Source organism: Diaporthe amygdali (genome assembly GCF_026229845.1).
Source record: "Diaporthe amygdali strain CAA958 chromosome Unknown NODE_17_length_903054_cov_64_435670, whole genome shotgun sequence".
In the NCBI taxonomy this organism is placed as follows: domain Eukaryota; kingdom Fungi; phylum Ascomycota; class Sordariomycetes; order Diaporthales; family Diaporthaceae; genus Diaporthe; species Diaporthe amygdali.
Window position 1 is genome coordinate 550,494 of NW_026517037.1, and position 19,620 is coordinate 570,113.

The following is a 19,620-nucleotide window of genomic DNA, read 5'->3' on the forward strand; positions in this document are numbered from 1 at the left end:
TTATCACAGGCCATACAATATCTTTGTTGGTGCACTGCTGCTGAATGAAATCAGTAGATTAGCCCTCTGTCAAGCTTTGGATGTGGGTGACTCATTCTCAGCATTGTGTGTTTTCGTTTTACCTGACATCGTATTCAGTGTGCGGAAAGAGGCCAGGAAAGCATTATGCATACCGCAAATGTGTCCCTAATCTCGAACCTCGCCGTATTCCAGACCATTTGTTTGCTCCGTAACGGACTTGACTTCCAGATATACAATAAACGTGTCCACGTGCTTCGAAACCTCGTCGTTGGCACCCGAGGTATGAAGGGTTCAGGCCTCGAGTCAGGTTGGGATACCCCCGACTCACGGCTGCCATCCCAAAGAAGTGTCAAGCTCGGGCCTCAAAGACAAAGTTGAGGCCTCGATAGAGTGATTTTGCAACTTGCACACGACGATAATGGTGCTTCCTCCACCAGCCTCAGGCGATACCATCTACCCACTCCAGCTCAACCGGATCAGCCAGCCTGCGCCTCACGCCAAGAGGTCTCCCCTACCGGATCACCGCAGCATGGCACCCCTGGCTCATTTCCCTGGCGGGACATCACTGGGACTCACTCCAAATATATGCGTCTCCCCGTAAGGCAACTGACAGATCAGTCTCAGAACCCCGCCAGGACTGCGTCCAATGTAACATAAGTATGCTGCTGTCATCAGGAGGGCTGAGCATCCCGTGAGCAAAATCAGGTTCTCGACGAGTACAAGGCAGACTCAGATAACTTGAAGTTTGGTATCGATTCGGCTTTATCCGAACCGCGAGATACGAGGGCCACAATGTCCTTCGCCTACGTCCCGATGTCAAACGCAGGGATTGACAGAGCCACCTCATACCGATTTTCAGATTCTCTTGTTGGAGGCTTTTGAGGAGTTGTTGCACATGCCAGCAAAGCCCGAGGAGTGGACGCTTATCTAACAAATGCAACCATCCATAGCATTCCTACAATCTCTTTTCATCCACATGCGGTCGTCACGGCTGATTTTGCCCACATTCCGAGTGCAGATGCAAGAGAGTTCCGCCAAAAGTCTCAAGAGATGTTTTTCAGTATTGTGGAAGGATTGCATAATCAATCACTTGAATACGACCGTGTAGCTTGGCTATTTCATGCGCAACGGTCGACCATCTGTCACTTATCATGATTGTCTATTGTAGAATGTAACTTTGCCATGGCCAACTACCACTGCCTATTCTCTGGACTCAGCTCCTTCTTATCATTGTGACAGACATACCGCTAACCAATAGCACGCTCTGCACAAAGCGTTCATGTGCATGCAGAAGCCGACCCTGGCAACTTTTTTCAGCTTCACCTGCGAAACTCGGTAACCGATCCAAAGAGGCCGTCAATCAACTGAAAGGGGTTTCTTAGGCCGATGTGTGGATCAGCCGTTCAAGGTGCCTCGAAACGGAAAGCTTAATTATTATTGGATGCCCTGCGGAGGCTCATCAAAACCCTTGGCGGCGTCCGGCGACCTCACTGGGCGGCCTGTGGACCGGTGCTCCGAACCCTCGGGCGAGTGAGCATTCAGGGCATGCACACGACTCAGTCGCGGTCGAATCCCACGGGAAAGGACCGACGCGGTCGGCCTGCTGGGATCAGGGGCTCGCCCCCGTTAATGATCTTCTGCCTGCATGCGGGTGTGTTGACGATCCCCTTGAACGGGCGGACCTGTCAGTCTGACTGTGGCGTGGAGGCAGGTACTGCGTATATAGTGTATGTCGCCCCGGATCACCGGGCGCCAGGATGCTCTGGGTTTGGAAAACGATCGTTATCATCATTGTCCTCTTCTGGTATTGTCGAGTCTGGTGTTCATTCTTTCACACCAGCTCAGTCACTCTTTTTTCTACTTCTCAGTCGTTCTTGTTGAACGTCACACATTCATTTTAGCGAAAACCACACTCTCTATACTCTCCAACCCCCAGTCTCTCCTTTTCGAAATATCCAGGTGCATATTGCTTCATAGAACAATGAAAATGAGAATTTCCGTTGGGCTAGCGGCCCTCATCGCGAGTGTTGCTTACGCAGCTCCCCTCGCCTCAGCCATCGTGCCTCGATCCGCCAACGCCACAACAGAAGAGCGCTCGAAGCTGCAGCTCATCCCGATCGCCAATGAGAGCCGGAAGAAGTTCGGAGTGGGACGGAATATTGCTCCAACCAGGAAACTAGACCTCTCCTGGAAGACTCCTGACGAGGCCAGTCTTGTCTCTGTGAACCTGGATATGCAACACCCCGCGGTGATACTCGAGGACATCGACGATGTGACTGCTGTGGATTGCATTGGCCAGACGCGAGTGGCTGTCACATTCAGTGACAAGGATGCCTTTGACGAGGCCCTCGAGGACTGGTCCGGACTGAACGACAGCTTTGTAATGGTCACGAACCACCAGGGAGACTGTGATGCTGAGCTTGAGCGATCTTTCTTCGTGGCAGATACCGACTCGCTCGCTGCGTTCGAGTCCAACCTGACAATCATTGCGAAAGCAGAGAAGAGCGATGTCTATAGCACCGCCAGTAAGACCCCCGTCTGGAGGAGACCATGCTCTACCGTGTGTTCGGATAGGAAAAGCCATAGCTAACCGGGCTGCAGACTCAACCGAGATCAACTTCAACAGCGTTGCGACGGCGACCGGCCAGGTGGACAAGCGCGGCATCTCGCTGAACAAGGAGGGCCTGACGATCGCATACGACTATGCGCTCCCATCGGACCAGACCATCGTCGATACGACGTACGTCAAGATCCAGCTCAACCAGGCCGAGATCAACAACTCGGTTACGTACGCGGGCCACATCAAGTGGGAGCTCTTCAAGGGCGTGACCGAGTTCACCATCGACATCGACAAGTCGATGCGGCACTACGCCAACATGACGATCGAGGTGGATGGCGTTTATGACCAGTCGTGGACGTGGTCGCCGGCGGGTCTGACGTACTCGCTGATCGAGATCCCGGGTATCCTGAGCCTGGGCCCGTCGGCGGGCATCAGCTTCGGCGGGGAGGTGACGGCGTCGGTGGGCGGAGCCGTGACGGTGGACTTCACGTCGGCGATGCCCAACGGCAGCATCCACCTGGACATGGTGCACTGGGACCAGAGCACGTCGTACGGGTGGACGACGGAGAAGACGGCGACGTACAACACGACCGAGAAGGCGCAGCTGACGCTCAAGCCGTTCATCGACTTCACGGTCGAGTTCGCGTGCGAGCTGTTCGACGGCCTGCTGGACCTCAGCACCGGCATCACGGCCGAGCCGTCCTTCCCCTTCGTCACCACCGCCACCGCCACGCAGTACCACAACGCCACCGGCGGCGTCACCTACCCCAACTCGACCGACACCTGCCTCAACGGCCTCAGCGAGGAGATCGACTTCGAGTTCACCATCAAGGCCTTCGCGACGCAGTTCCTCAGCGTCACCCTGTACGACTACAAGGTCGAGCTGTGGAAGGGGTGCCTCAACTGGCTCAACTTTGGGAAGCACTGAGTGTTGAAACCGAGCGGCTCTTGGTCCCTCTCGGCCCAGATACCTAGTAATTTGGAACATGTACGCAGAGCAGCGAAAACCGCCCGGCTGGATTGGCCCGGTCGAAGGAGATGAGAATCAAAAACAGAGATTCCCCTGGAGACAAGAGCGTTTTTGAAGGAGCAGTGACATACTTTGTACCTTTTTAATGATATAATGGCTGGCGCGCCACAGGCTGGGCGGTTACTTGCGTGTCACAACAAGAGGGGCTAGCGACGCAGGTCAAGAAAGAAATTGCCGTTGTCCATTGGGTAGTAGTAAGTAATCCATTAAAAATCTAAGATGATTGACTATATGTGCCCGACACGCTCTGTGACGCTCTGCGACGGTATATGGCCTGTCATAAGAGGGCAGGCAGGTCCAACGCATATAGACGTATATCCCAGAGGAAAAACGCACGAAAAACATTTTATCCTGCGACGATATCCTTCATGTAGCCAGCTCTAAATAGAGAAAAACCCGAACCAGATTCGCGTCAAGCAGGAGGACTTCGTGGAACCAGCCATGACACTGAACCTCGTGCCTACTCCAGGTGGTGAGGGCTGGGAGGGTCTGAGTTGTCGTTGTCGGCCGACTTGTCCGGAACGCGATCTGATTCCTCGGCTTGGTGGAAGTGTTCCTCCTTGTACAACGGGCGGAGGGTGGCGCTCTTCTGGAACAGGACGTAGCGCTTGATCCACCACGGAGCGGCCTCGGTGAGCTGGTACTTGGCGAACTGGCTGGTGGGCACGGCGAAGACGTAGTCGAGCTCCTCGAGGGTCTTCTGCTTCGTTTCTGTGAAGAGGGGTCAGTGATGAGTTTTGGATGAGAATTACTGGGGGGGGGGGGTGTAACGAACCTGGCACCCAGAAGAAGATCATGACGAAGGCGACGGCGTTGAGGCCGGCGTAGAAGCCAAAGGCACCAACAGTGCCAGTCTTGGCGAGCAGGAACGGGAAGCTGATACTCAGAATGGCGGCCCAGAACAGGCAGGTGGCGACGGCGAAACTCATTCCAACCTCACGATGGGACAAGGGGAAGACCTCGGCCGAGTAGGTGAAGGGCACGGGACCCTCGCCGGGCGAGTAGAAGGCGGCAAAGAGGTATACAAACAGGGCCACCAGGCCAGTACGCGCGCTGTTGCTGTCCGGGATGAGGGTGCAGAGACCGGCAGCCAGCAAGGTCCAGGTCATCTGGGGGAAGGTAAACAGCAGGAGGGAGCGGCGGCCGAAGGTGTCGATGGTCTTGAGGGCGGGGAAGGCGAACAGGAAGTTGACGGCACCGAAGATAAGTGAGAATGTCAGGGCCTGGTACTGGCCCGCGCCGGCATCCTCGAACACGGTGGAGGAGTAAAAGGCGATGATGTTGATACCACACATCTGCTGGGCAATCATGACGGTGAAGGCCGCCAGGGTGGCACGCCTCACACGCGGGATAGTGAACAGCTCGAAGAAGCGGATCACGTAGGTGCTCTTAGCAATTATGTGCGACTCCAGATCAACGGCAGCGTGGATGTTGTACAAGTCGCGGGCGACCTGGATCTCGTGATTTCGCAGCCTGACCAGCGAGTCCCATGCCTTGGGATAGCGACCCTTCTTGATGAGCCAACGAGGCGACTCAGGGCACAGGTAAATCAAGCACAGAAGCGGGACGGCGGGGATGAAGGGGGCTCCCAGCATGTAGCGCCATTGGTCCTTCATGTGGTAGACAGCCAGGTTGATGATGGTTCCAAAGAAGATGCCAAAGGCCGTCCAGAGCTGCCAGGTCATGACCAGCGCACCACGGACAGCAGCAGGCGAATTCTCGGCGGCGTATACAGGAACTGCAAGGTGCGAAAGTTAGGACCAGATATTGATCACTGCCATGTAAAACCTGGGATCTTACCTGTGGAGGCCTTTACTCCCATTCCAATACCCATCAACAGACGGCAAGCCAGCTGTTCGGGCCAGGCGTGACAGAAGGCAGATCCAATGACAGGCCACAGACAGAAGTTTGCAGAGACAAAGATGACACCTCGACGACCCAGCCAGTTGTTGATGCTGCGAAGAGTCAGTTATGCTATTCAGGTGGCGTTTGAGTACGGCCAGGGAGAGGTGGGTTAGAGGGGCAAGGGGTAGTGCGGTGGGAGGAGACTCACGGATCAGTGAGCCAGCAGCCGATAACAGCGCTACCAATGTAAGGACCAGCATTGACAAGACCAACAATCAAAGTGTCGTGGACACTCTTGCTTCCGATGCCGTAGACCTTGGGGAAGAACAGGTTGGCGCCGTTGGAACCAGTCTGGTCCCAACCCTGGACAGCAGCGCCGATGGAGCAGGTGATGACTGTAAGCCACAGTCGCCAGGGCAGGCGCCACTTGTGCTGGACCTCGTTCTCGAGGACTAGCTTCTCCTCCTCAGTGAGAGCCTCCTCGCCGCGGATGGTATCATAGTCTTCGCGTGTGAGGGAGGTGGCGACACCCAGCTGGGCGACGAGGGCGCCCTTGCGTAGCATGGGAATATGGTCGGTCAGACCCTGAGCGTTGGCGAACTCGTCGACATTGCGCATAAGCTGGCTCTTCGGGATTCCGGCCAGAGGGTTGGAGATTTTGGCCTCGAGGTTCCTGTTGATGTCGATTGCGCCAGTGGAGGAGCCGCGCTCGAGCTCGTGGGCGCTGGTGTTGCGTGGTCAGTCAGAAACAATAATTCAGAGACATGTGAAGTCAGCTCGGGAATTCCGCTTGGCTTAGCTTACATTTCACCCGTCTTTTCTGCCATGTTGCACAGATTCTTGGGGGATTCCCCAGTAAATTTGCGGGTGTAAGCAAGGGGGGGTAAGAAGCTTTACCAGGCCAAGCTCACTCAAGGCCCTAGTATATGGCCAGGCTTGGTCAAGGCGAGTCAAGCTTCGTCAAGAGAGCTTGAGTTAAGAGACCTCAGCCTTGAGGTCTTTCGTGAAGAAGAAATGTGAGGTCTGGTCCAAGACACAAACGAGCAGCGATTTACTGGGGCAAACAAAAAGAAGGAGGCGATCCCAAGGTTGAGGAGGGGGAAAGTGGGCAGCCGAGTTTAAATACTGTCAAGGCTCATCTGTCAGGCCATGGACCATCGAGGAGGATGGGATGGTACAAGTGAATTTAATTCGTTCCCATGGCTCTGTTCGAGGATCCTACTGGGAGGTACCATACCGCCATAGCAGCCGGGTGGTAATTGGGTACGACATCAAATGGCCGGTTGCAGCACAGGAGGCAGCGAAGGCAGGGCCAGGATCCCTGCAGAGCCAGCTTCCTGCACCTGTGGGCACCTGTGGGCCTCCACTCTCCCACTCCACCCTCTCTCCGCGTTGATTGCCTCCCCATCTGGGGAACCGAATCAGTGCATCAGCCACGCCAATGACGGCCGCCCAAGACGACGCGGAGGTGGGGCACATGCTGGCAAGGATGGGGCACAGACAAGGGACCGGTTCGCTCCAACGCCATCGCTGCCTCGGAGCTAAACCCTCATGGGCCCAAGGGCCAAGGCACTTGGGCACTTGGGGCTGGGCAGGACACGGCCGATGACCTTGCAGACAATGGGGCCAGCTGGGGGCAAAAGGGCAAAAGCAGCAAGGAGCGACGAGGCACGAAGCTCCCGCGCCCTGACGGGACCGAAACCAACAGACGGATAGCCCGCAGCCACCTCGACGAGTGCGCCTCCAATGGCATTGTCGCATCCGTCAAAGGATTCCAGGATTCCAAGAGGTCATGTGGCCATGCTGGGCTGATCCCCGGAGCCGCATATGGCCGGGCAGGACAAATGTCTGAGAAAGGTCCTTTGCGCCTTTATTCTCGAAGCAGAGGAAACCCATGAGCCATGCAGTCATCTACATTCCACGCCAGCCCGGCACTCAGCTAGCAATTAGCAGGCCAGGCCCATCCATGCACATGCAAACACAGGCACCACACACAAACACACCACACACACCCACACTCCCATCGACGTGGCTTGGCGTAATCGCCCAAGTGCCACCGTTCTTTGCGCGCCGAGACGCCTCAGGAGGATTTTTCCTGTCATCGATCTGGGCTCCCCCGCTTTTGGCCCCTGCGCCCCTTCAACCGTCGCCAAAATGTCGCCAAAACCCCAGCAATCCTTCCTGCCCGGTGACGACAGTGGCACCCTTCCCCTGGTCTTTGAACCTGGGAAATCGGCTGTTGAGGGTCCAGGGGTCACAAGATGGAAGAAGGGAAGGAATGGCTGTTCGGCTATCGTTACTTTAGTCCAGCCACCCGTCCGTTGCCCAGATGCCGTCCACTTCCCGTTTCAACTACAGTAACAAGGTTTCCAACAAGGTTGAGTTCAGTATCACCGATGTTGTGGCCGAGAGCTTTTTTTGTCCAGCTCATTTCAGGCAACCCGAGGCTGCGTGCTGGAATCTCAGACCCTGCAAGTCTGCCTTGCCCAGCGTGCCTGCGCTGAAGCGTGCCTGGGTTACACAGAAGATAGACAGATCTGAGCTCCTCTGTTCTCATTTGTCGGTTTTGCCCCAGCTGGCCGGGCGCATTGCTTTGTCACCGACACGAGGGGATCTGCATCACCAGCTGCTCTGTTTGGGAAGGCTGCATTTGTGGCACGCGAGTCACACACACTTCCAATCTGTCGGTGACAAGGTGGTATCTGGGGTTCTGCCGGGTTCGGACGGGTCTGGAATTTTCTGACATAAGAGTCCACAACGACGGTGAAGATTGTCGATTCAATCGTGTATCATGAACCTCAACCTCCTTCGTCGCCTTCCCGTCCTGCCATTGGGGGCCGACGTTTCTGGACAGCGATAGTTGCACGCCGACGTCAATTCGCCCACTGCGATTTGCCCCTCCGCACTGGGAATAGCCATTTAGTCGCAAAACCCGTCACGAGACGAGTGACCCCGTAGCTAGTCAAGTAAGCTTGCCGGAAACGAAGAGTGACAGCCGCCGCCCGCGATTGGAACCGCGGCCCGCTAGATAGCTTTCGGGTGTCTCAAAGCTACTTTGCTGCAGTTCTTTTGCTGCAGCAACCCAGCCGCAGATGTCTCACTAGAGAACAAACAGCATCCTCCAGACGGAATCCCTTCCCCGTGCGTTGAGATAAAGCGCTTGTTGTTGGAGAGGTCTGCCCTCTGCCTAGCGACCCGCTAGGTCGAGATAACCTCCCGTGGTTTGTGCCCCGGGCTCAAGATCGTCTATCTGAGTAGCCTGGCTCTGCACTTAGGCTCTTGCGCTACATGTTCAGTAGAGCAATCATCACGAGATTCCACCCCACGCCCTCTGCCGGTTATCTCTCCAGTCTCTGATGGTACGAGATGCGCTTTGGTGTCGACGTCGCCACCCTCGAATGTATTGTTGGGGCCAGAACGTAGGACAAAGTCGGCTCAACACAAAGAGATGTTAGTTCTCGATTGTCTGTTGGAGGGTCACGCGTGTTCTAAGCGAGCTACCTGATTGCGTGCCTGTTTGCATATCTAGCAGCCACTCATGCATGAGCCCTGGAAAGTTCTTTCAATGCCTACTGGATAGAGTAATGAACTATTGTTCCTAATGACGGACTGAGTGGTCTCCCAGATGGAAAATGCCGCTCTCTTGCAACGTATGATTTGCTGTCAAAGAGGACTTTCTCGTCCACCTATGTTCCTGGGGTACTTAGGTACGATAGCTGAAAGAGCATTCACCTCTTTGAAAATAATTCCAGCGAGAATTCCAACAATCAGACCTAACCAAATTTGATTCTACTTTCTGAGGCCCCCTCGCAGTGTCTCGAGTTCTCAGAATCTCTGTTCTTCTCCTAAAGTCTGGGAGCTCAGCTGCAAACAACTGATGACTAAGTTTTCGAATTCCAACATGAAAACATGTTCTGCAGGCAATGCGGCTCAACCCAGATGCATGCTCATAAGCCAGACTGACTCGGCAAAGCGAGCTGACTAGCAGTTTCGGTCCGAAGAGGTGGGCGGGTCCTGTCACTAATCCCGTCGGGTGACTGATCATGGGTGCTAGGAATGGTCAACCTTAATTTGGGCAAGTACTCTGACGTGAGCTTTTTTGACTTCTTACGTTTACTATAAGTAAGCAGTGCTGCTTAGTATAGCACTACAAGGAGCTTCAATTCGCGTAGTCCGCTCTTATACGCGCCAGCTCATGAATATGACGGCTTTATGAATTCAAATACATTGTTTTTGAATGGTGAGTCGCTTAAGAACTTTGCCCAATACTGAAGTCAGACCTCCCAAACCCGTACATAGCATGTCTGAAAACTCCTTTCTCTAATTCATCTTTATGCTGATGACATGAGTATCTTGACAAATAAATGACTGCCGTTAAGTGCACAGAGCTGTGAAAGCGGCTCTATCTTCTTGCAAATCGCTATGAACAGGTTGTGCATGTACCTCAAGTGGAGAACGGCTGCGTTTCAGTGACACATCAACGCTACTTAGGTAGTCTTCTGCTACGTTCAGTAATTTTGCCGTGACTGATATGAAATATTGTTCGAAAACCCTTCGAGTGTACTGTCAGTGTAACATATCGAGCTGAATACTATGAGAGGGGGGCTGGACAGCTGGATTGTTCCAAGGCGAACTTAATGGCAGAGATCACTCTGGTCCACAATACAGTAAGTAGCATGGTAAAACTCATAGGTATCGCATAGGTGATTTCAAGGAGAGTATTCAAAGGCTGCAATCAAAGTGGTCCTTGCAGACCTGGTATCAAGACATTATGTTCTAAGCCAGCGGCCCTGTGACGAGCCCGCTCCATGTAAGTATATTTCCATCTCTACACACCTGTTGACAACTGCTAATCCCGACCCTGCCCTCATTCGTTCATCTGTCTTTTCATCGCGAACCGAATTTTGGGATTCCATGCCATGTATTAGTTGGCGCCAGTTGCGGGCATGGTGACGTTGCAGCTGTAGCCGTAGTCGCTGTCCGAGACAGGCGACAGTTGGCAAGTGTTGCTGCAGCGCTCGGAGCACTCCGGAGCACTGTCAGGGACGCTGTTATATGGGTCAGTGAATTGTCGACACAGTGAAACATGGTTCCGGGATGTTAGGTGTTTAGGCATGGCGAGGCCCGTGGGGCGAGGCCACACAAGACCACCGTTAGGATTCTTATACGTACACGAGGGTGCTGGACTGGCAGCTGGCGCGCTTGGCGATGCACGCCTGGTTGAGAGCAACAGTCTCACACACGGGGCACCATCGCTGGTACTGGATGAGCGTGTTGGGTGCCTCGAATGCCGTTCCGGCGATGGGAGGGAGACGGGCGACAAGAGCGCTGGCGGCGCCAATGAAGGTGAAGAAGGCAGTGGTCTAGTTGGGTCACGTTAGTTTCTCGACTTCGTTTTTTCGGATCTCGCTTCATATTCCTAATGGAGTTGTTGAGCAATACTGGGGTTCGTTCGTACCTTCATGGTATCGGCTTGATGTTAAGAGTGCAAGGAGTGACTGCAGTTGAAAGTGAACGAAAGTCGGTTGGTGTCAACGAGTGGACAGGAGATCCGGAGTGCGCGAGACGGAAGACTTATTCTCTCGAGTCTGAACTTCAAAAGAGACAATAAATGTGGAATGTATGCGGATGCTAGGGGACTTGCACTTTCACACCTTGCTCGGCAATGATGAGAGGAACAGACGTCACAATCGTGTCGCTCCCCCTGAATCAAGTGGCATTGTCGGCTGCCTACTGGTACGGGGCGGATTGGCACTGTGAATCCCAATTTGCAGGCAGTTGCAAATGGGGCTTCCGCCGGGTTGATCCTGAATCCTGATCCACATTTTGGCATCCGCCTGTCCCAAACATTGTGTTTTGTTTACTGCCCGTGGAAAGCCGCATTATCCACAAGAAAAGCATAGAGTCTGATGCAGCCTTAAGTCCGAACATGACGCTGATTGAGTACATAGGGACAAACAGTTTTTGGTATGCCGAAGGCAATTGTCTGTTGTAGAGGAAGTCTCAAGGTTATAAGACATCTGTCTCCCTTACTCAGGTTTGAGAGTGACACAAGGTTTCAGGGGCTGGCGGGAGGCAGCCTGAAAAGTCGCACACGAGCTCGTCTATTTCGCTTGGCCGCGTAAATGGGCTTCGTCTGCTGGCCTTCATTCATTCTTACAGTTGCACAATTGAGTTTTCGATCTGTATCTCTGAACTCAGTCCCTGTCATGGTCGATTCAGTCCAATTATCTCCGCTCTGACGGGCTCCGGTTTTTACAGCCGCCTACGGCCCAGTTTTCATTTCCAAAAGCCGTTCCTGATGATCACTGCTTGTACCGGAATGCTCCAAATATGCATGTCGCGGCAGCCCACCACACAGTTCGCTGCATACAGATAGATGAGCGTGATCGACCAGTCCACGGAAAGATTGTCCGTGAGTAACCCTGGCAGTCTGGAGCAGCGGAGATCAGTGAAATGCCTGATTTGGGAAAACAGAAAAGAGGGCCTCCCAATGCCTGATATGAAATGTCTGGGCCGCAGTGCATCTAATGTGCGTCCTTGAATCCTCTGCTTATGCTGTCATTTCTTCAACACCCTCTTGTGCGTATTGAGATGATGAACAACAAACGACGCCGAGGTCATGATCAGCAGACGATCTCCTCTACAACGCTTTGACGGCTCATTACTCGAAGATCACTCCGGCCATATCGCCCTTTTCCCTCCACTCTGCCAATATCTTGTCGTAGCTTAATAGACCTCCCGACCAAGGCGATGCCCGGGCCTTCTTCATCGCCTCTGCTGGTTCTGGCTGCTTGCCATAACCCTCTCCTTCGTTCGTCATGGCCCCTGGAGTACACATCGGAACGACCGCATACCACGCTGCACCAGCCATACACTTCAGGCTCCACGCCTCCTCGCTTTCTGCCGACACCTCGACGGTCGCCGCGTTCTTATCCCTTGCCTGGCCGAGGATGTAGGCAAGGTGTTTGGCCTGGACGTCCAGCATGTGAACGTTGTTCGGGGCGCTCCCTGCCTGCAAAGGACTGAGGAAGAACAGGTTCGGAAAGTCGTGGCTGAGGAGGCCGTGCAACGTCGTCGCTCCTTGCGCCTTCCATTTTTCCTGGAACACCAACCCATTGCGGCCCGAGACACGGATCCCCGACCGGAGGGCAGGGTCTCCTCCCCCGGCCGATGTGGATATGAACCCGGTGGACAGGACCAACACGTCCAGCGGGTACTCCTTGCCGTCGAACACAAGGCCTTTCTCGTTCGCGGACTCGACGCCGCGCCCATCCGTGTCAATGAGATGCACGTTCGGCAGGTTGAAAGCCTGCAGGTACTCGTCGCTGAAGGTCGGGCGCTTGCACCAGGAGTGATACCACGGCTTGAGCTTGGCTGCGGTGTCTTTGTCCTTCACGATGTCATCGACCCTCCTCCTGAGCGCCTCTCCGTGTGGTAGGTCTAAGCCTACAAATTCAGCAACGTGGGCCCCGATAGCCTCGGGAGTTGGTTCCACGGGAGGCTTGCGGGTAGACCCGAGGATGGCATGATACGCATCGATCTTGGTCCAGTCGTCGTCGACCAGGTTAACCTCGTCAGAGCCGCCGGCCCTGCAGACGTAGGAAGTGAAGTTTATCGTCCGCTCGTCTTGCCAGCCCTTCTTGGCGGCAATCTGTGTCTTCCACTCATGCTGGTCTGTGTCCCGCTGGTCACGCCTATGTACCGCCGCCGGAGTGCGCTGGAAGACGTGCAGCTCTTTCACATGTCTTGCGAGGTTCGGTACAACTTGGATTGCGGTTGCGCCTGTGCCGATGATGCCTACCCTCTTGTCCTTGAGATTGCTCAAGTTCGCGTCGGCGGGTGTGCCTCCTGTGACAGTCCAGTCCCAACGGGATGTGTGAAACATATTGCCAGCGAACGACTCGAGCCCAGGAATCTTGGGGACCTGGGGCCGGGAGAGCACGCCGGACGCGATGATGAAGTACTGAGCCTCGACTTTCAGTTTGCGAGGAGACTGGCCAGGGCCTCGGGTCTCTATCATGCTGACTGTCCATGTCTTGCCATCTTCGTTCCATGTCAGATCCGAGACCTCAGTTCTGAAGAGGCCCTTGTCTGCGAGGTTCCAATGCTTTGCAATCCTCTCTGAGTGCTCCAAGATCTCATACCCGGGGGAATACTTCTTTTTCGGCACATAGCCCGTCTCTTCCAGGAATGGCAAATAGACGTACGACTCAACATCACAGTGCAGACCTGGTAGGTTACAGCGTGTTAGAATCGAGAGACACACCCAACAACCAGACCCAGCATATGGAGGCGCTCTGTCAGTCAGATCGCAATGTTAGGCTTCTTGTGCATACCTGGATAACGATTCCAGTACCAAGTCCCACCAAAGCCACCCGCTGAGTCCACGAACCGGATATCATTGGCATCGAAACCCTGCTTGATGAGCCTCACCGCAGCAAGAAGCGCACCGAATCCTCCACCCAGAATGACCACTTTCGCCTTGTCACCGTCCTTCAGCGGTGGCTCCCGGGCGTTGAGGGCGTCATGGTCGGCCCATGGGTCCTCGGCAAGAGCGTGAAACCGGCCAGACTCGATGGTCCGGAGGTCAGCGTAGTGTGCCATGCCCTGGGGACGGTAAATCACGCGCTTTTGAGCTTCCTCGGTGTACTTTTGCATCACTGCACCAGCATCTACACCACTTGCCGCCATGCCTCCGTCTTCGTGAGAGCCCATATTGTGTTAACTTGCAGCACTGCTGATGCTAGGATATTACTTTCCAAAATCCAGAAGTTCAGAAGCAGAGAAGTAACGAGCTGTATGTTGAAATCAGCGTCCTATTGTCCTGAAGGGTACTAAGCTTCTTGCGCTGTTTCTTCGGGGCCTAGCAGGTACTAATAGGATAGATTGCAAGACTCTTGACGCTACTTCAATGGGCCGTTGGACAAGTGGATCCACAACGTCGATCGATTCATTCTGTATCCCCGCACCTGTTTCGACTTTTGAGGAACCAGGGCTTTCATGAGGAAACCGCCAATACAGCCACTGCACCACCTGGGCAGGATAGGGAGTACAAGTGCGGACTACTCTGTAATACAAAGGGAAGTCCAAAGCACCAGCCAATTGCCACTGTTGACCCTGCACCGTCTTGAGAGTTGAAAGGTTTGCAAGTACCATCTGTGAGAGCCTCCGATGATGATGATTTATCGTACTTTGCCCCTATGGCTGAAGCCAACCTGCGAGGAGTGATGTGGCGCCCGTTCATGCATATGTGACTTACTTTTCCTGGCTATCTGCAGGTATTGAGAGAGGAATGGAGTTGAACATTCTTATTCGAACTCGGGAGTGCGTATTCGTGATCGGATATCATGACTCCATGAGTAAGTGTACGTCGACCAGGCTACCAGCGGCTTGGTATATTACGCGCATATAATGCTCATCTTTCCCATGTGTGTACATAGTCTAGCTCTCCTGGCAAGGGACGGGCTCGGCGTACATAATTCGAAAACCAGGTCATGTTCCTCAACATGCTGGTTGGTAGGATGCGATCGCGCCAACAAGCTAGCTGCGGAAACGCTTGGAGGATGCTGGTAGTGCGGAAAGCCGTTGTGGACTAAATCTTCGCTTGTTCCTTTCAGGAATCAGGGGTCCATTCAGGCTTGTACGTTTTGCCCGGGTATACGGTACGGTGTGCAGAATAGTGGGTCGGCCCAACAGCAAATCCACGATAGCTGCAATCCTGCCACGATGTGTTTGAAGGAGGGGTTTTTGAGTGAGGCAATTCCACTGCAAAGTCTCTTCCACTTGAATCGGGAAGCGTAAACAAGAGATTACCAGCCTCTTCGAGTGCTCGCGCTGTAGCTGCCTACTCTCGAAACAATTTGTCCGCTACTGGCTTCAGTCTCACCCAATTGTAGAGGAAGACATCGCTCCTTGTTCACGATGACCATACCCGACTTCGATAGTCTCCCCAAGGTCGAGGGAATGCCTCAAGGGTGCGCCTGGGGCGTGTTTGACAAAGATGGCAAGAAGGACTTACTGGGTACTCTCAACCTCCTCACGCCTGACATCGTCGCGGCCGCCGCAACAGAAGTCAAGAACGGGGTTTCCATTTCCCTTAAGTATGCTGTCACACGAACGGAGCCACGATACTTCATAAGATTCCACATTGACAACGTACCACAGCTGGCCTCTCAATGGTATCAAGATTCCTTTGCCAGGCCGAAGGTCACCCGCTCACAAGGTCGTGTCTTTATCATCCAGCGGACTCATGCCTCCTGGCTCCCACGGCTGGGATGACGAGCTCGAATTCAACACGCAATTCAGCAGTCAGTGGGACAGCCTGGTACACATGCAGCACCAGCCCTCTGGTCTCGCATACAACGGCATCAAGCCGACGCAAGAAGGCCTCGACTCGCCCCAGACCACCGCGGAGAACAAACAGCCTACCATCGACCACTGGCACTCTCGCGGCGGTCTTGTCGGCAGAGGCGTCTTGATTGACTTCAAAGCTTACATGGAATCCCAATCCAAGCCATACCACTGCCTCGATGGTTATCGCATCACGGTCGAAGACGTTGAAGAAGTGGCTCGCCATCAGGGCGTGGAGTTCCTCCACGGCGACATATTGATCATCAGAACGGGGGTGACAGAAATTTGTAAGAGACACCTACACAACTTCACAAACGCTTCTGGGCTTTCTACAGCCGATCATGCTAGGTGGCAAAAGCCCTCGAGGAAATTCCTTAAGTCCTACTTCAGACAGCTTCAGTAAAAATTCAAACCTTACGGAAATAGAAAAGGCTAATGTGATGTTTTTAGGGGAGAATCCTACACCAGAAGACTTCGCCAAGATGCAGAAAGCCAAGTTATCAGGGTTACACGGCAGTGTTGAGACGGCGAAATGGGTTTGGAATAAACATTTTTCCGCTGTCGCTGGCGACAGCCAGTCGTTTGAGGCGTATCCCCCGCTTAAACCAGATGGGACGGAAGGTTCTGTTGGAGATCTAGGTAAGTCTCAGACAAAGGCGAGTCTTGCACTGGTCTGCTTGCTGACTGCTCAGTCCTTCATCAATACTTTCTCTCGCTCTTTGGACTGCCCATCGGGGAGCTGTGGGACCTCAAGGAGCTCTCTTCATACTGCAGAAAGACCGGTCGCTATTCTTTCATGCTGACATCGGCCCCTTTGAATCACCCTGGTCTCGTCGCATCCCCACCAAACGCTTTGGCCATATTTTAAGGCATTTAGTTACCTCCGGGGGAACAGGGAGACAGATGGTGCTCATTGAAGGTTTTGAATACCTACCAGCTCCTTATAACTAGCTTGCAAATCAGTCGACATATACTTCTCGTCGAATTTGTAGACAATCAACCCTTCTCTGACGCAGAAATCCTATATCTAAAAGGCTGTAAGGAACTGCTCAACTGGAAACATAAAGAGACCAGACTGTCGCAGTCTCTGTGACTGTTTGAAGGGCTCTTGTAATCGCGCTTCACGCCCTGGCCATGGTTGGCCGATTCGATGCAAAGTCGTAAATGGGACAAATTTCGACTGCCATCGATGTTAGGTACAGGGAAAGATGCTAGAGGTGCAATGCGTCTTTGTTGGTTGTTGTCAACCCGAGGGATACAAGGTCGGCTGACAACGAGTTCGAAACCCGGTTAAGGTCCGTGGGCTAGGGCGAGACTCTTATACGCTCATGCCGAGGCATCGTCCGAAAAGGAGCAGCTTGCTGGTCCACGAATGGCACATGCGAGACTTTCACGCCATCCCAAATCATTGCCTAACGCCAGACTCGCATACTCGGACGCAGCTATTACCCAAGCTCTTCTCGGAGCCTTCTACAATTACACGCCGATGTCAGTGCCTCGTGCTCGGAAGAATCCGAGTGCTGATTTTGGCCCCGAGCCTGGTGGCGCGCGGCGTTGGATTCAAGTTCGATGCTGCGCCCTCACAGGCCATTCCATAGCGAGGCATGGAAGAATGTTTGGCAGGGTAATTGATTCTCAAAAACATAAAGGCAGGGTTATTCAACAAGAGAGCACACGCTTGAAAATGATCTTTCGCGCCGGCCTTTTGCCGACACCCTCCTGATGTGGTACAAACGCGCTGTCAACAACTGGACTTGGTCAACAATAAGTACTATGACCTCATCTGACGATGAGAACGTACGTGTGTCTCTGGTTCTTAGTCAGTCGTCCCATGCAGAGAATAACTAAGCATCAGCTCAGCCGATCGCGATGTGTGCGAGTCGTTGCCATCCTCCACTGTAAACCGAGTCATGTCACCTATTTAACTTTGCGATATTGGCCGGGCAGGTCATACCGCAGCACCGCCATGCAGAAGCGGTGGTATTAGCCTGTGGGACGGCTGATAGGATATGTGTCATGGTTCTGATTGCTTCTAGAACATGTTGATACGTCTCATCCCCAAGGATAATTGGCCAGGAAAACGCATTGGAGGAGGGCTGCAAAGTCTAATGATCGTGGCCACTACAGTATATCATCCTTGTCTGCGGTCGGAACAAAGTTTCTAATACCGCTCTGACGCCTTTTGACCGGTTGGCTCACCCCACCTGAGATCATGGAGCAGCGGAGGGCAGTCTCTTCATCTCAATGTCTGCAGACCTTGCTGGCAGTGTCTGTCAGTTCAGCTATGTAGCTCAAGTCGGGGCATTTTCCTCCATTCACAGCTGCTTGTAGCAGACGACGTCTGCGGACGTTTCGCTCAGCCCAGCACAGCCCTCCCCCTCCCGCCAGCGACAGTACCTCAGCATGGGAGCCCTCTTACCGCCCGACTCGCTGCCGGGCATTCTCTCAAGCCCAGATACATCACACCTGGTACGTCGAGACACGGCGGTGTCGGTCGTGGAGAACTCCAAAGGACTCTGGTTCACATTGGCATGCCTGGCGGGCATAGGACTGTGGAACGCTTGCGAGATCGTGCTGGTCGTATTATGGACATTTAAACGGCGCCGCACGCTATATTATTGGAGCATAATCATAGCCGCCTTCGGGGTCATCATATGCTCAGTGGCGCAAGTTATCGACTTCAGCCTCGGCAGCCAGAACAGCATGTTTGTGGTGGTGTTGGGCTCAGCTGGCTGGATTCCCATGGTCAGTGGCCAGTCGCTGGTCCTGTACTCACGGCTCCACCTGCTTTGGGTCGACAACCGCATCATGACATTCATCCTGGCGATGATCATTTTCAACGGCCTGACGATGCACGGCGGTGCTTTCGCGATCAACGTTTCAGCAAGGGCTATACAGTCAAAGCCACTGATAAGGGCATATGATATTATGGAGAGGACGGAAGTGACCGTCTTTTTCTTGCAGGAGATCACACTATCCATGCTCTACCTGTGGCGGTGTAGACACTTCTTGAAGCAATATGGACGCCGTATGGAGTCTGAAGATACCGCAGCGATGAAGACCACGCTGAGAACGCTTATCTTGGCCAACCTAGTGGTTCTCCTCCTGGATACAAGCATTCTGGGTAAGCAAACAACCGATGGGATCTCCTTGTTCCTAATGGCCATAAGTTTGGCCATTTCTTTTCGTACATTTTCCCTGTCCCATAATCGAGCCGGGGAAAAATTGCACTCGCACATTGATTTGTCGGGCTAATCTTTCTGCCAGTTCTGGAATATATGGGCTACAATTATGTGCAGATCAAAGTCAAGGATTTCATCTACAGCTTCAAGCTCAAGGTGGAGTTGAGCGCACTTAACAGTCTGCGAGATTTCGTGCGACAATTCAGAATGCTAGATTCTACTTTCCAAGCGAAACAGAAGAAGAATGTCCAAGAAGGTATCCAACGACAATGGGAATCGGCGCTTCAAAGAGCATTCGGGACAGTAGGGCGCACGAGGCCAGGGGAGCCCGAAGAAGAGGTGCATGTGGCAGAAGGTCGTCAAATTCTGGTGCCGCGAGATTTATCGGCAACGACAGAGGGACGGTCCGGTGAAGTGCCAGTCGGCACAGAGAATGAGAAGCTTGCCAAAGATAGCAAGTAATACAATAGACGAAATACAACGTAACCCCATGGTGCCAGCTAACTGCCTTCAGATTTTGAGTGACAGTCGCTGTGGAGAACAACCTTGGCGTAATACACGCCATATAATACACGCCATACTTGACAACCGCAAAGTCTTGCTGAATTGTCAAGGCGTAAGCACTTAAT

The 19,620-nt window shown here is 53.5% G+C and overlaps 7 protein-coding genes across 7 annotated transcripts; 4 read left to right on the forward strand and 3 right to left on the reverse strand.

Annotated features, from left to right (window-relative positions):
- Window positions 1-165: 165 nt before the first annotated feature.
- Window positions 166-622, forward strand: J7T55_005118 (uncharacterized protein; the record flags this gene model as incomplete). Its single annotated transcript, XM_053144486.1, has 2 exons — window positions 166-301; window positions 459-622. The coding sequence occupies 2 exons, from the start codon at window positions 166-168 to the stop codon at window positions 620-622; spliced, it is 300 nt and encodes a 99-aa protein (XP_052992842.1).
- Window positions 623-2,008: 1,386 nt separating this feature from the next.
- Window positions 2,009-3,509, forward strand: J7T55_005119 (uncharacterized protein; the record flags this gene model as incomplete). The annotated part of the gene is made up of 2 exons (XM_053144487.1): window positions 2,009-2,546; window positions 2,623-3,509. 2 exons carry the CDS (start codon window positions 2,009-2,011, stop codon window positions 3,507-3,509), a joined length of 1,425 nt encoding a protein of 474 aa, XP_052992843.1.
- A 562-nt stretch (window positions 3,510-4,071) lies between these two features.
- J7T55_005120 (uncharacterized protein) lies at window positions 4,072-6,283 on the reverse strand (the record flags this gene model as incomplete). Its single annotated transcript, XM_053144488.1, has 5 exons — window positions 4,072-4,322; window positions 4,387-5,349; window positions 5,412-5,566; window positions 5,665-6,180; window positions 6,261-6,283. The coding sequence occupies 5 exons, from the start codon at window positions 6,281-6,283 to the stop codon at window positions 4,072-4,074; spliced, it is 1,908 nt and encodes a 635-aa protein (XP_052992844.1).
- Window positions 6,284-10,380: 4,097 nt separating this feature from the next.
- Window positions 10,381-10,920, reverse strand: J7T55_005121 (uncharacterized protein; the record flags this gene model as incomplete). Its single annotated transcript, XM_053144489.1, has 3 exons — window positions 10,381-10,504; window positions 10,629-10,819; window positions 10,915-10,920. The coding sequence occupies 3 exons, from the start codon at window positions 10,918-10,920 to the stop codon at window positions 10,381-10,383; spliced, it is 321 nt and encodes a 106-aa protein (XP_052992845.1).
- Window positions 10,921-12,120: 1,200 nt separating this feature from the next.
- Window positions 12,121-14,174, reverse strand: J7T55_005122 (pyridine nucleotide-disulfide oxidoreductase-like protein; the record flags this gene model as incomplete). Its single annotated transcript, XM_053144490.1, has 2 exons — window positions 12,121-13,688; window positions 13,796-14,174. The coding sequence occupies 2 exons, from the start codon at window positions 14,172-14,174 to the stop codon at window positions 12,121-12,123; spliced, it is 1,947 nt and encodes a 648-aa protein (XP_052992846.1).
- A 1,206-nt stretch (window positions 14,175-15,380) lies between these two features.
- On the forward strand, window positions 15,381-16,677 carry J7T55_005123 (uncharacterized protein; the record flags this gene model as incomplete). Its single annotated transcript, XM_053144492.1, has 4 exons — window positions 15,381-15,559; window positions 15,624-16,096; window positions 16,260-16,448; window positions 16,502-16,677. The coding sequence occupies 4 exons, from the start codon at window positions 15,381-15,383 to the stop codon at window positions 16,675-16,677; spliced, it is 1,017 nt and encodes a 338-aa protein (XP_052992847.1).
- A 1,344-nt stretch (window positions 16,678-18,021) lies between these two features.
- J7T55_005124 (uncharacterized protein) lies at window positions 18,022-19,453 on the forward strand (the record flags this gene model as incomplete). Its single annotated transcript, XM_053144493.1, has 3 exons — window positions 18,022-18,081; window positions 18,144-18,933; window positions 19,077-19,453. 3 exons carry the CDS (start codon window positions 18,022-18,024, stop codon window positions 19,451-19,453), a joined length of 1,227 nt encoding a protein of 408 aa, XP_052992848.1.
- Window positions 19,454-19,620: the final 167 nt, after the last annotated feature.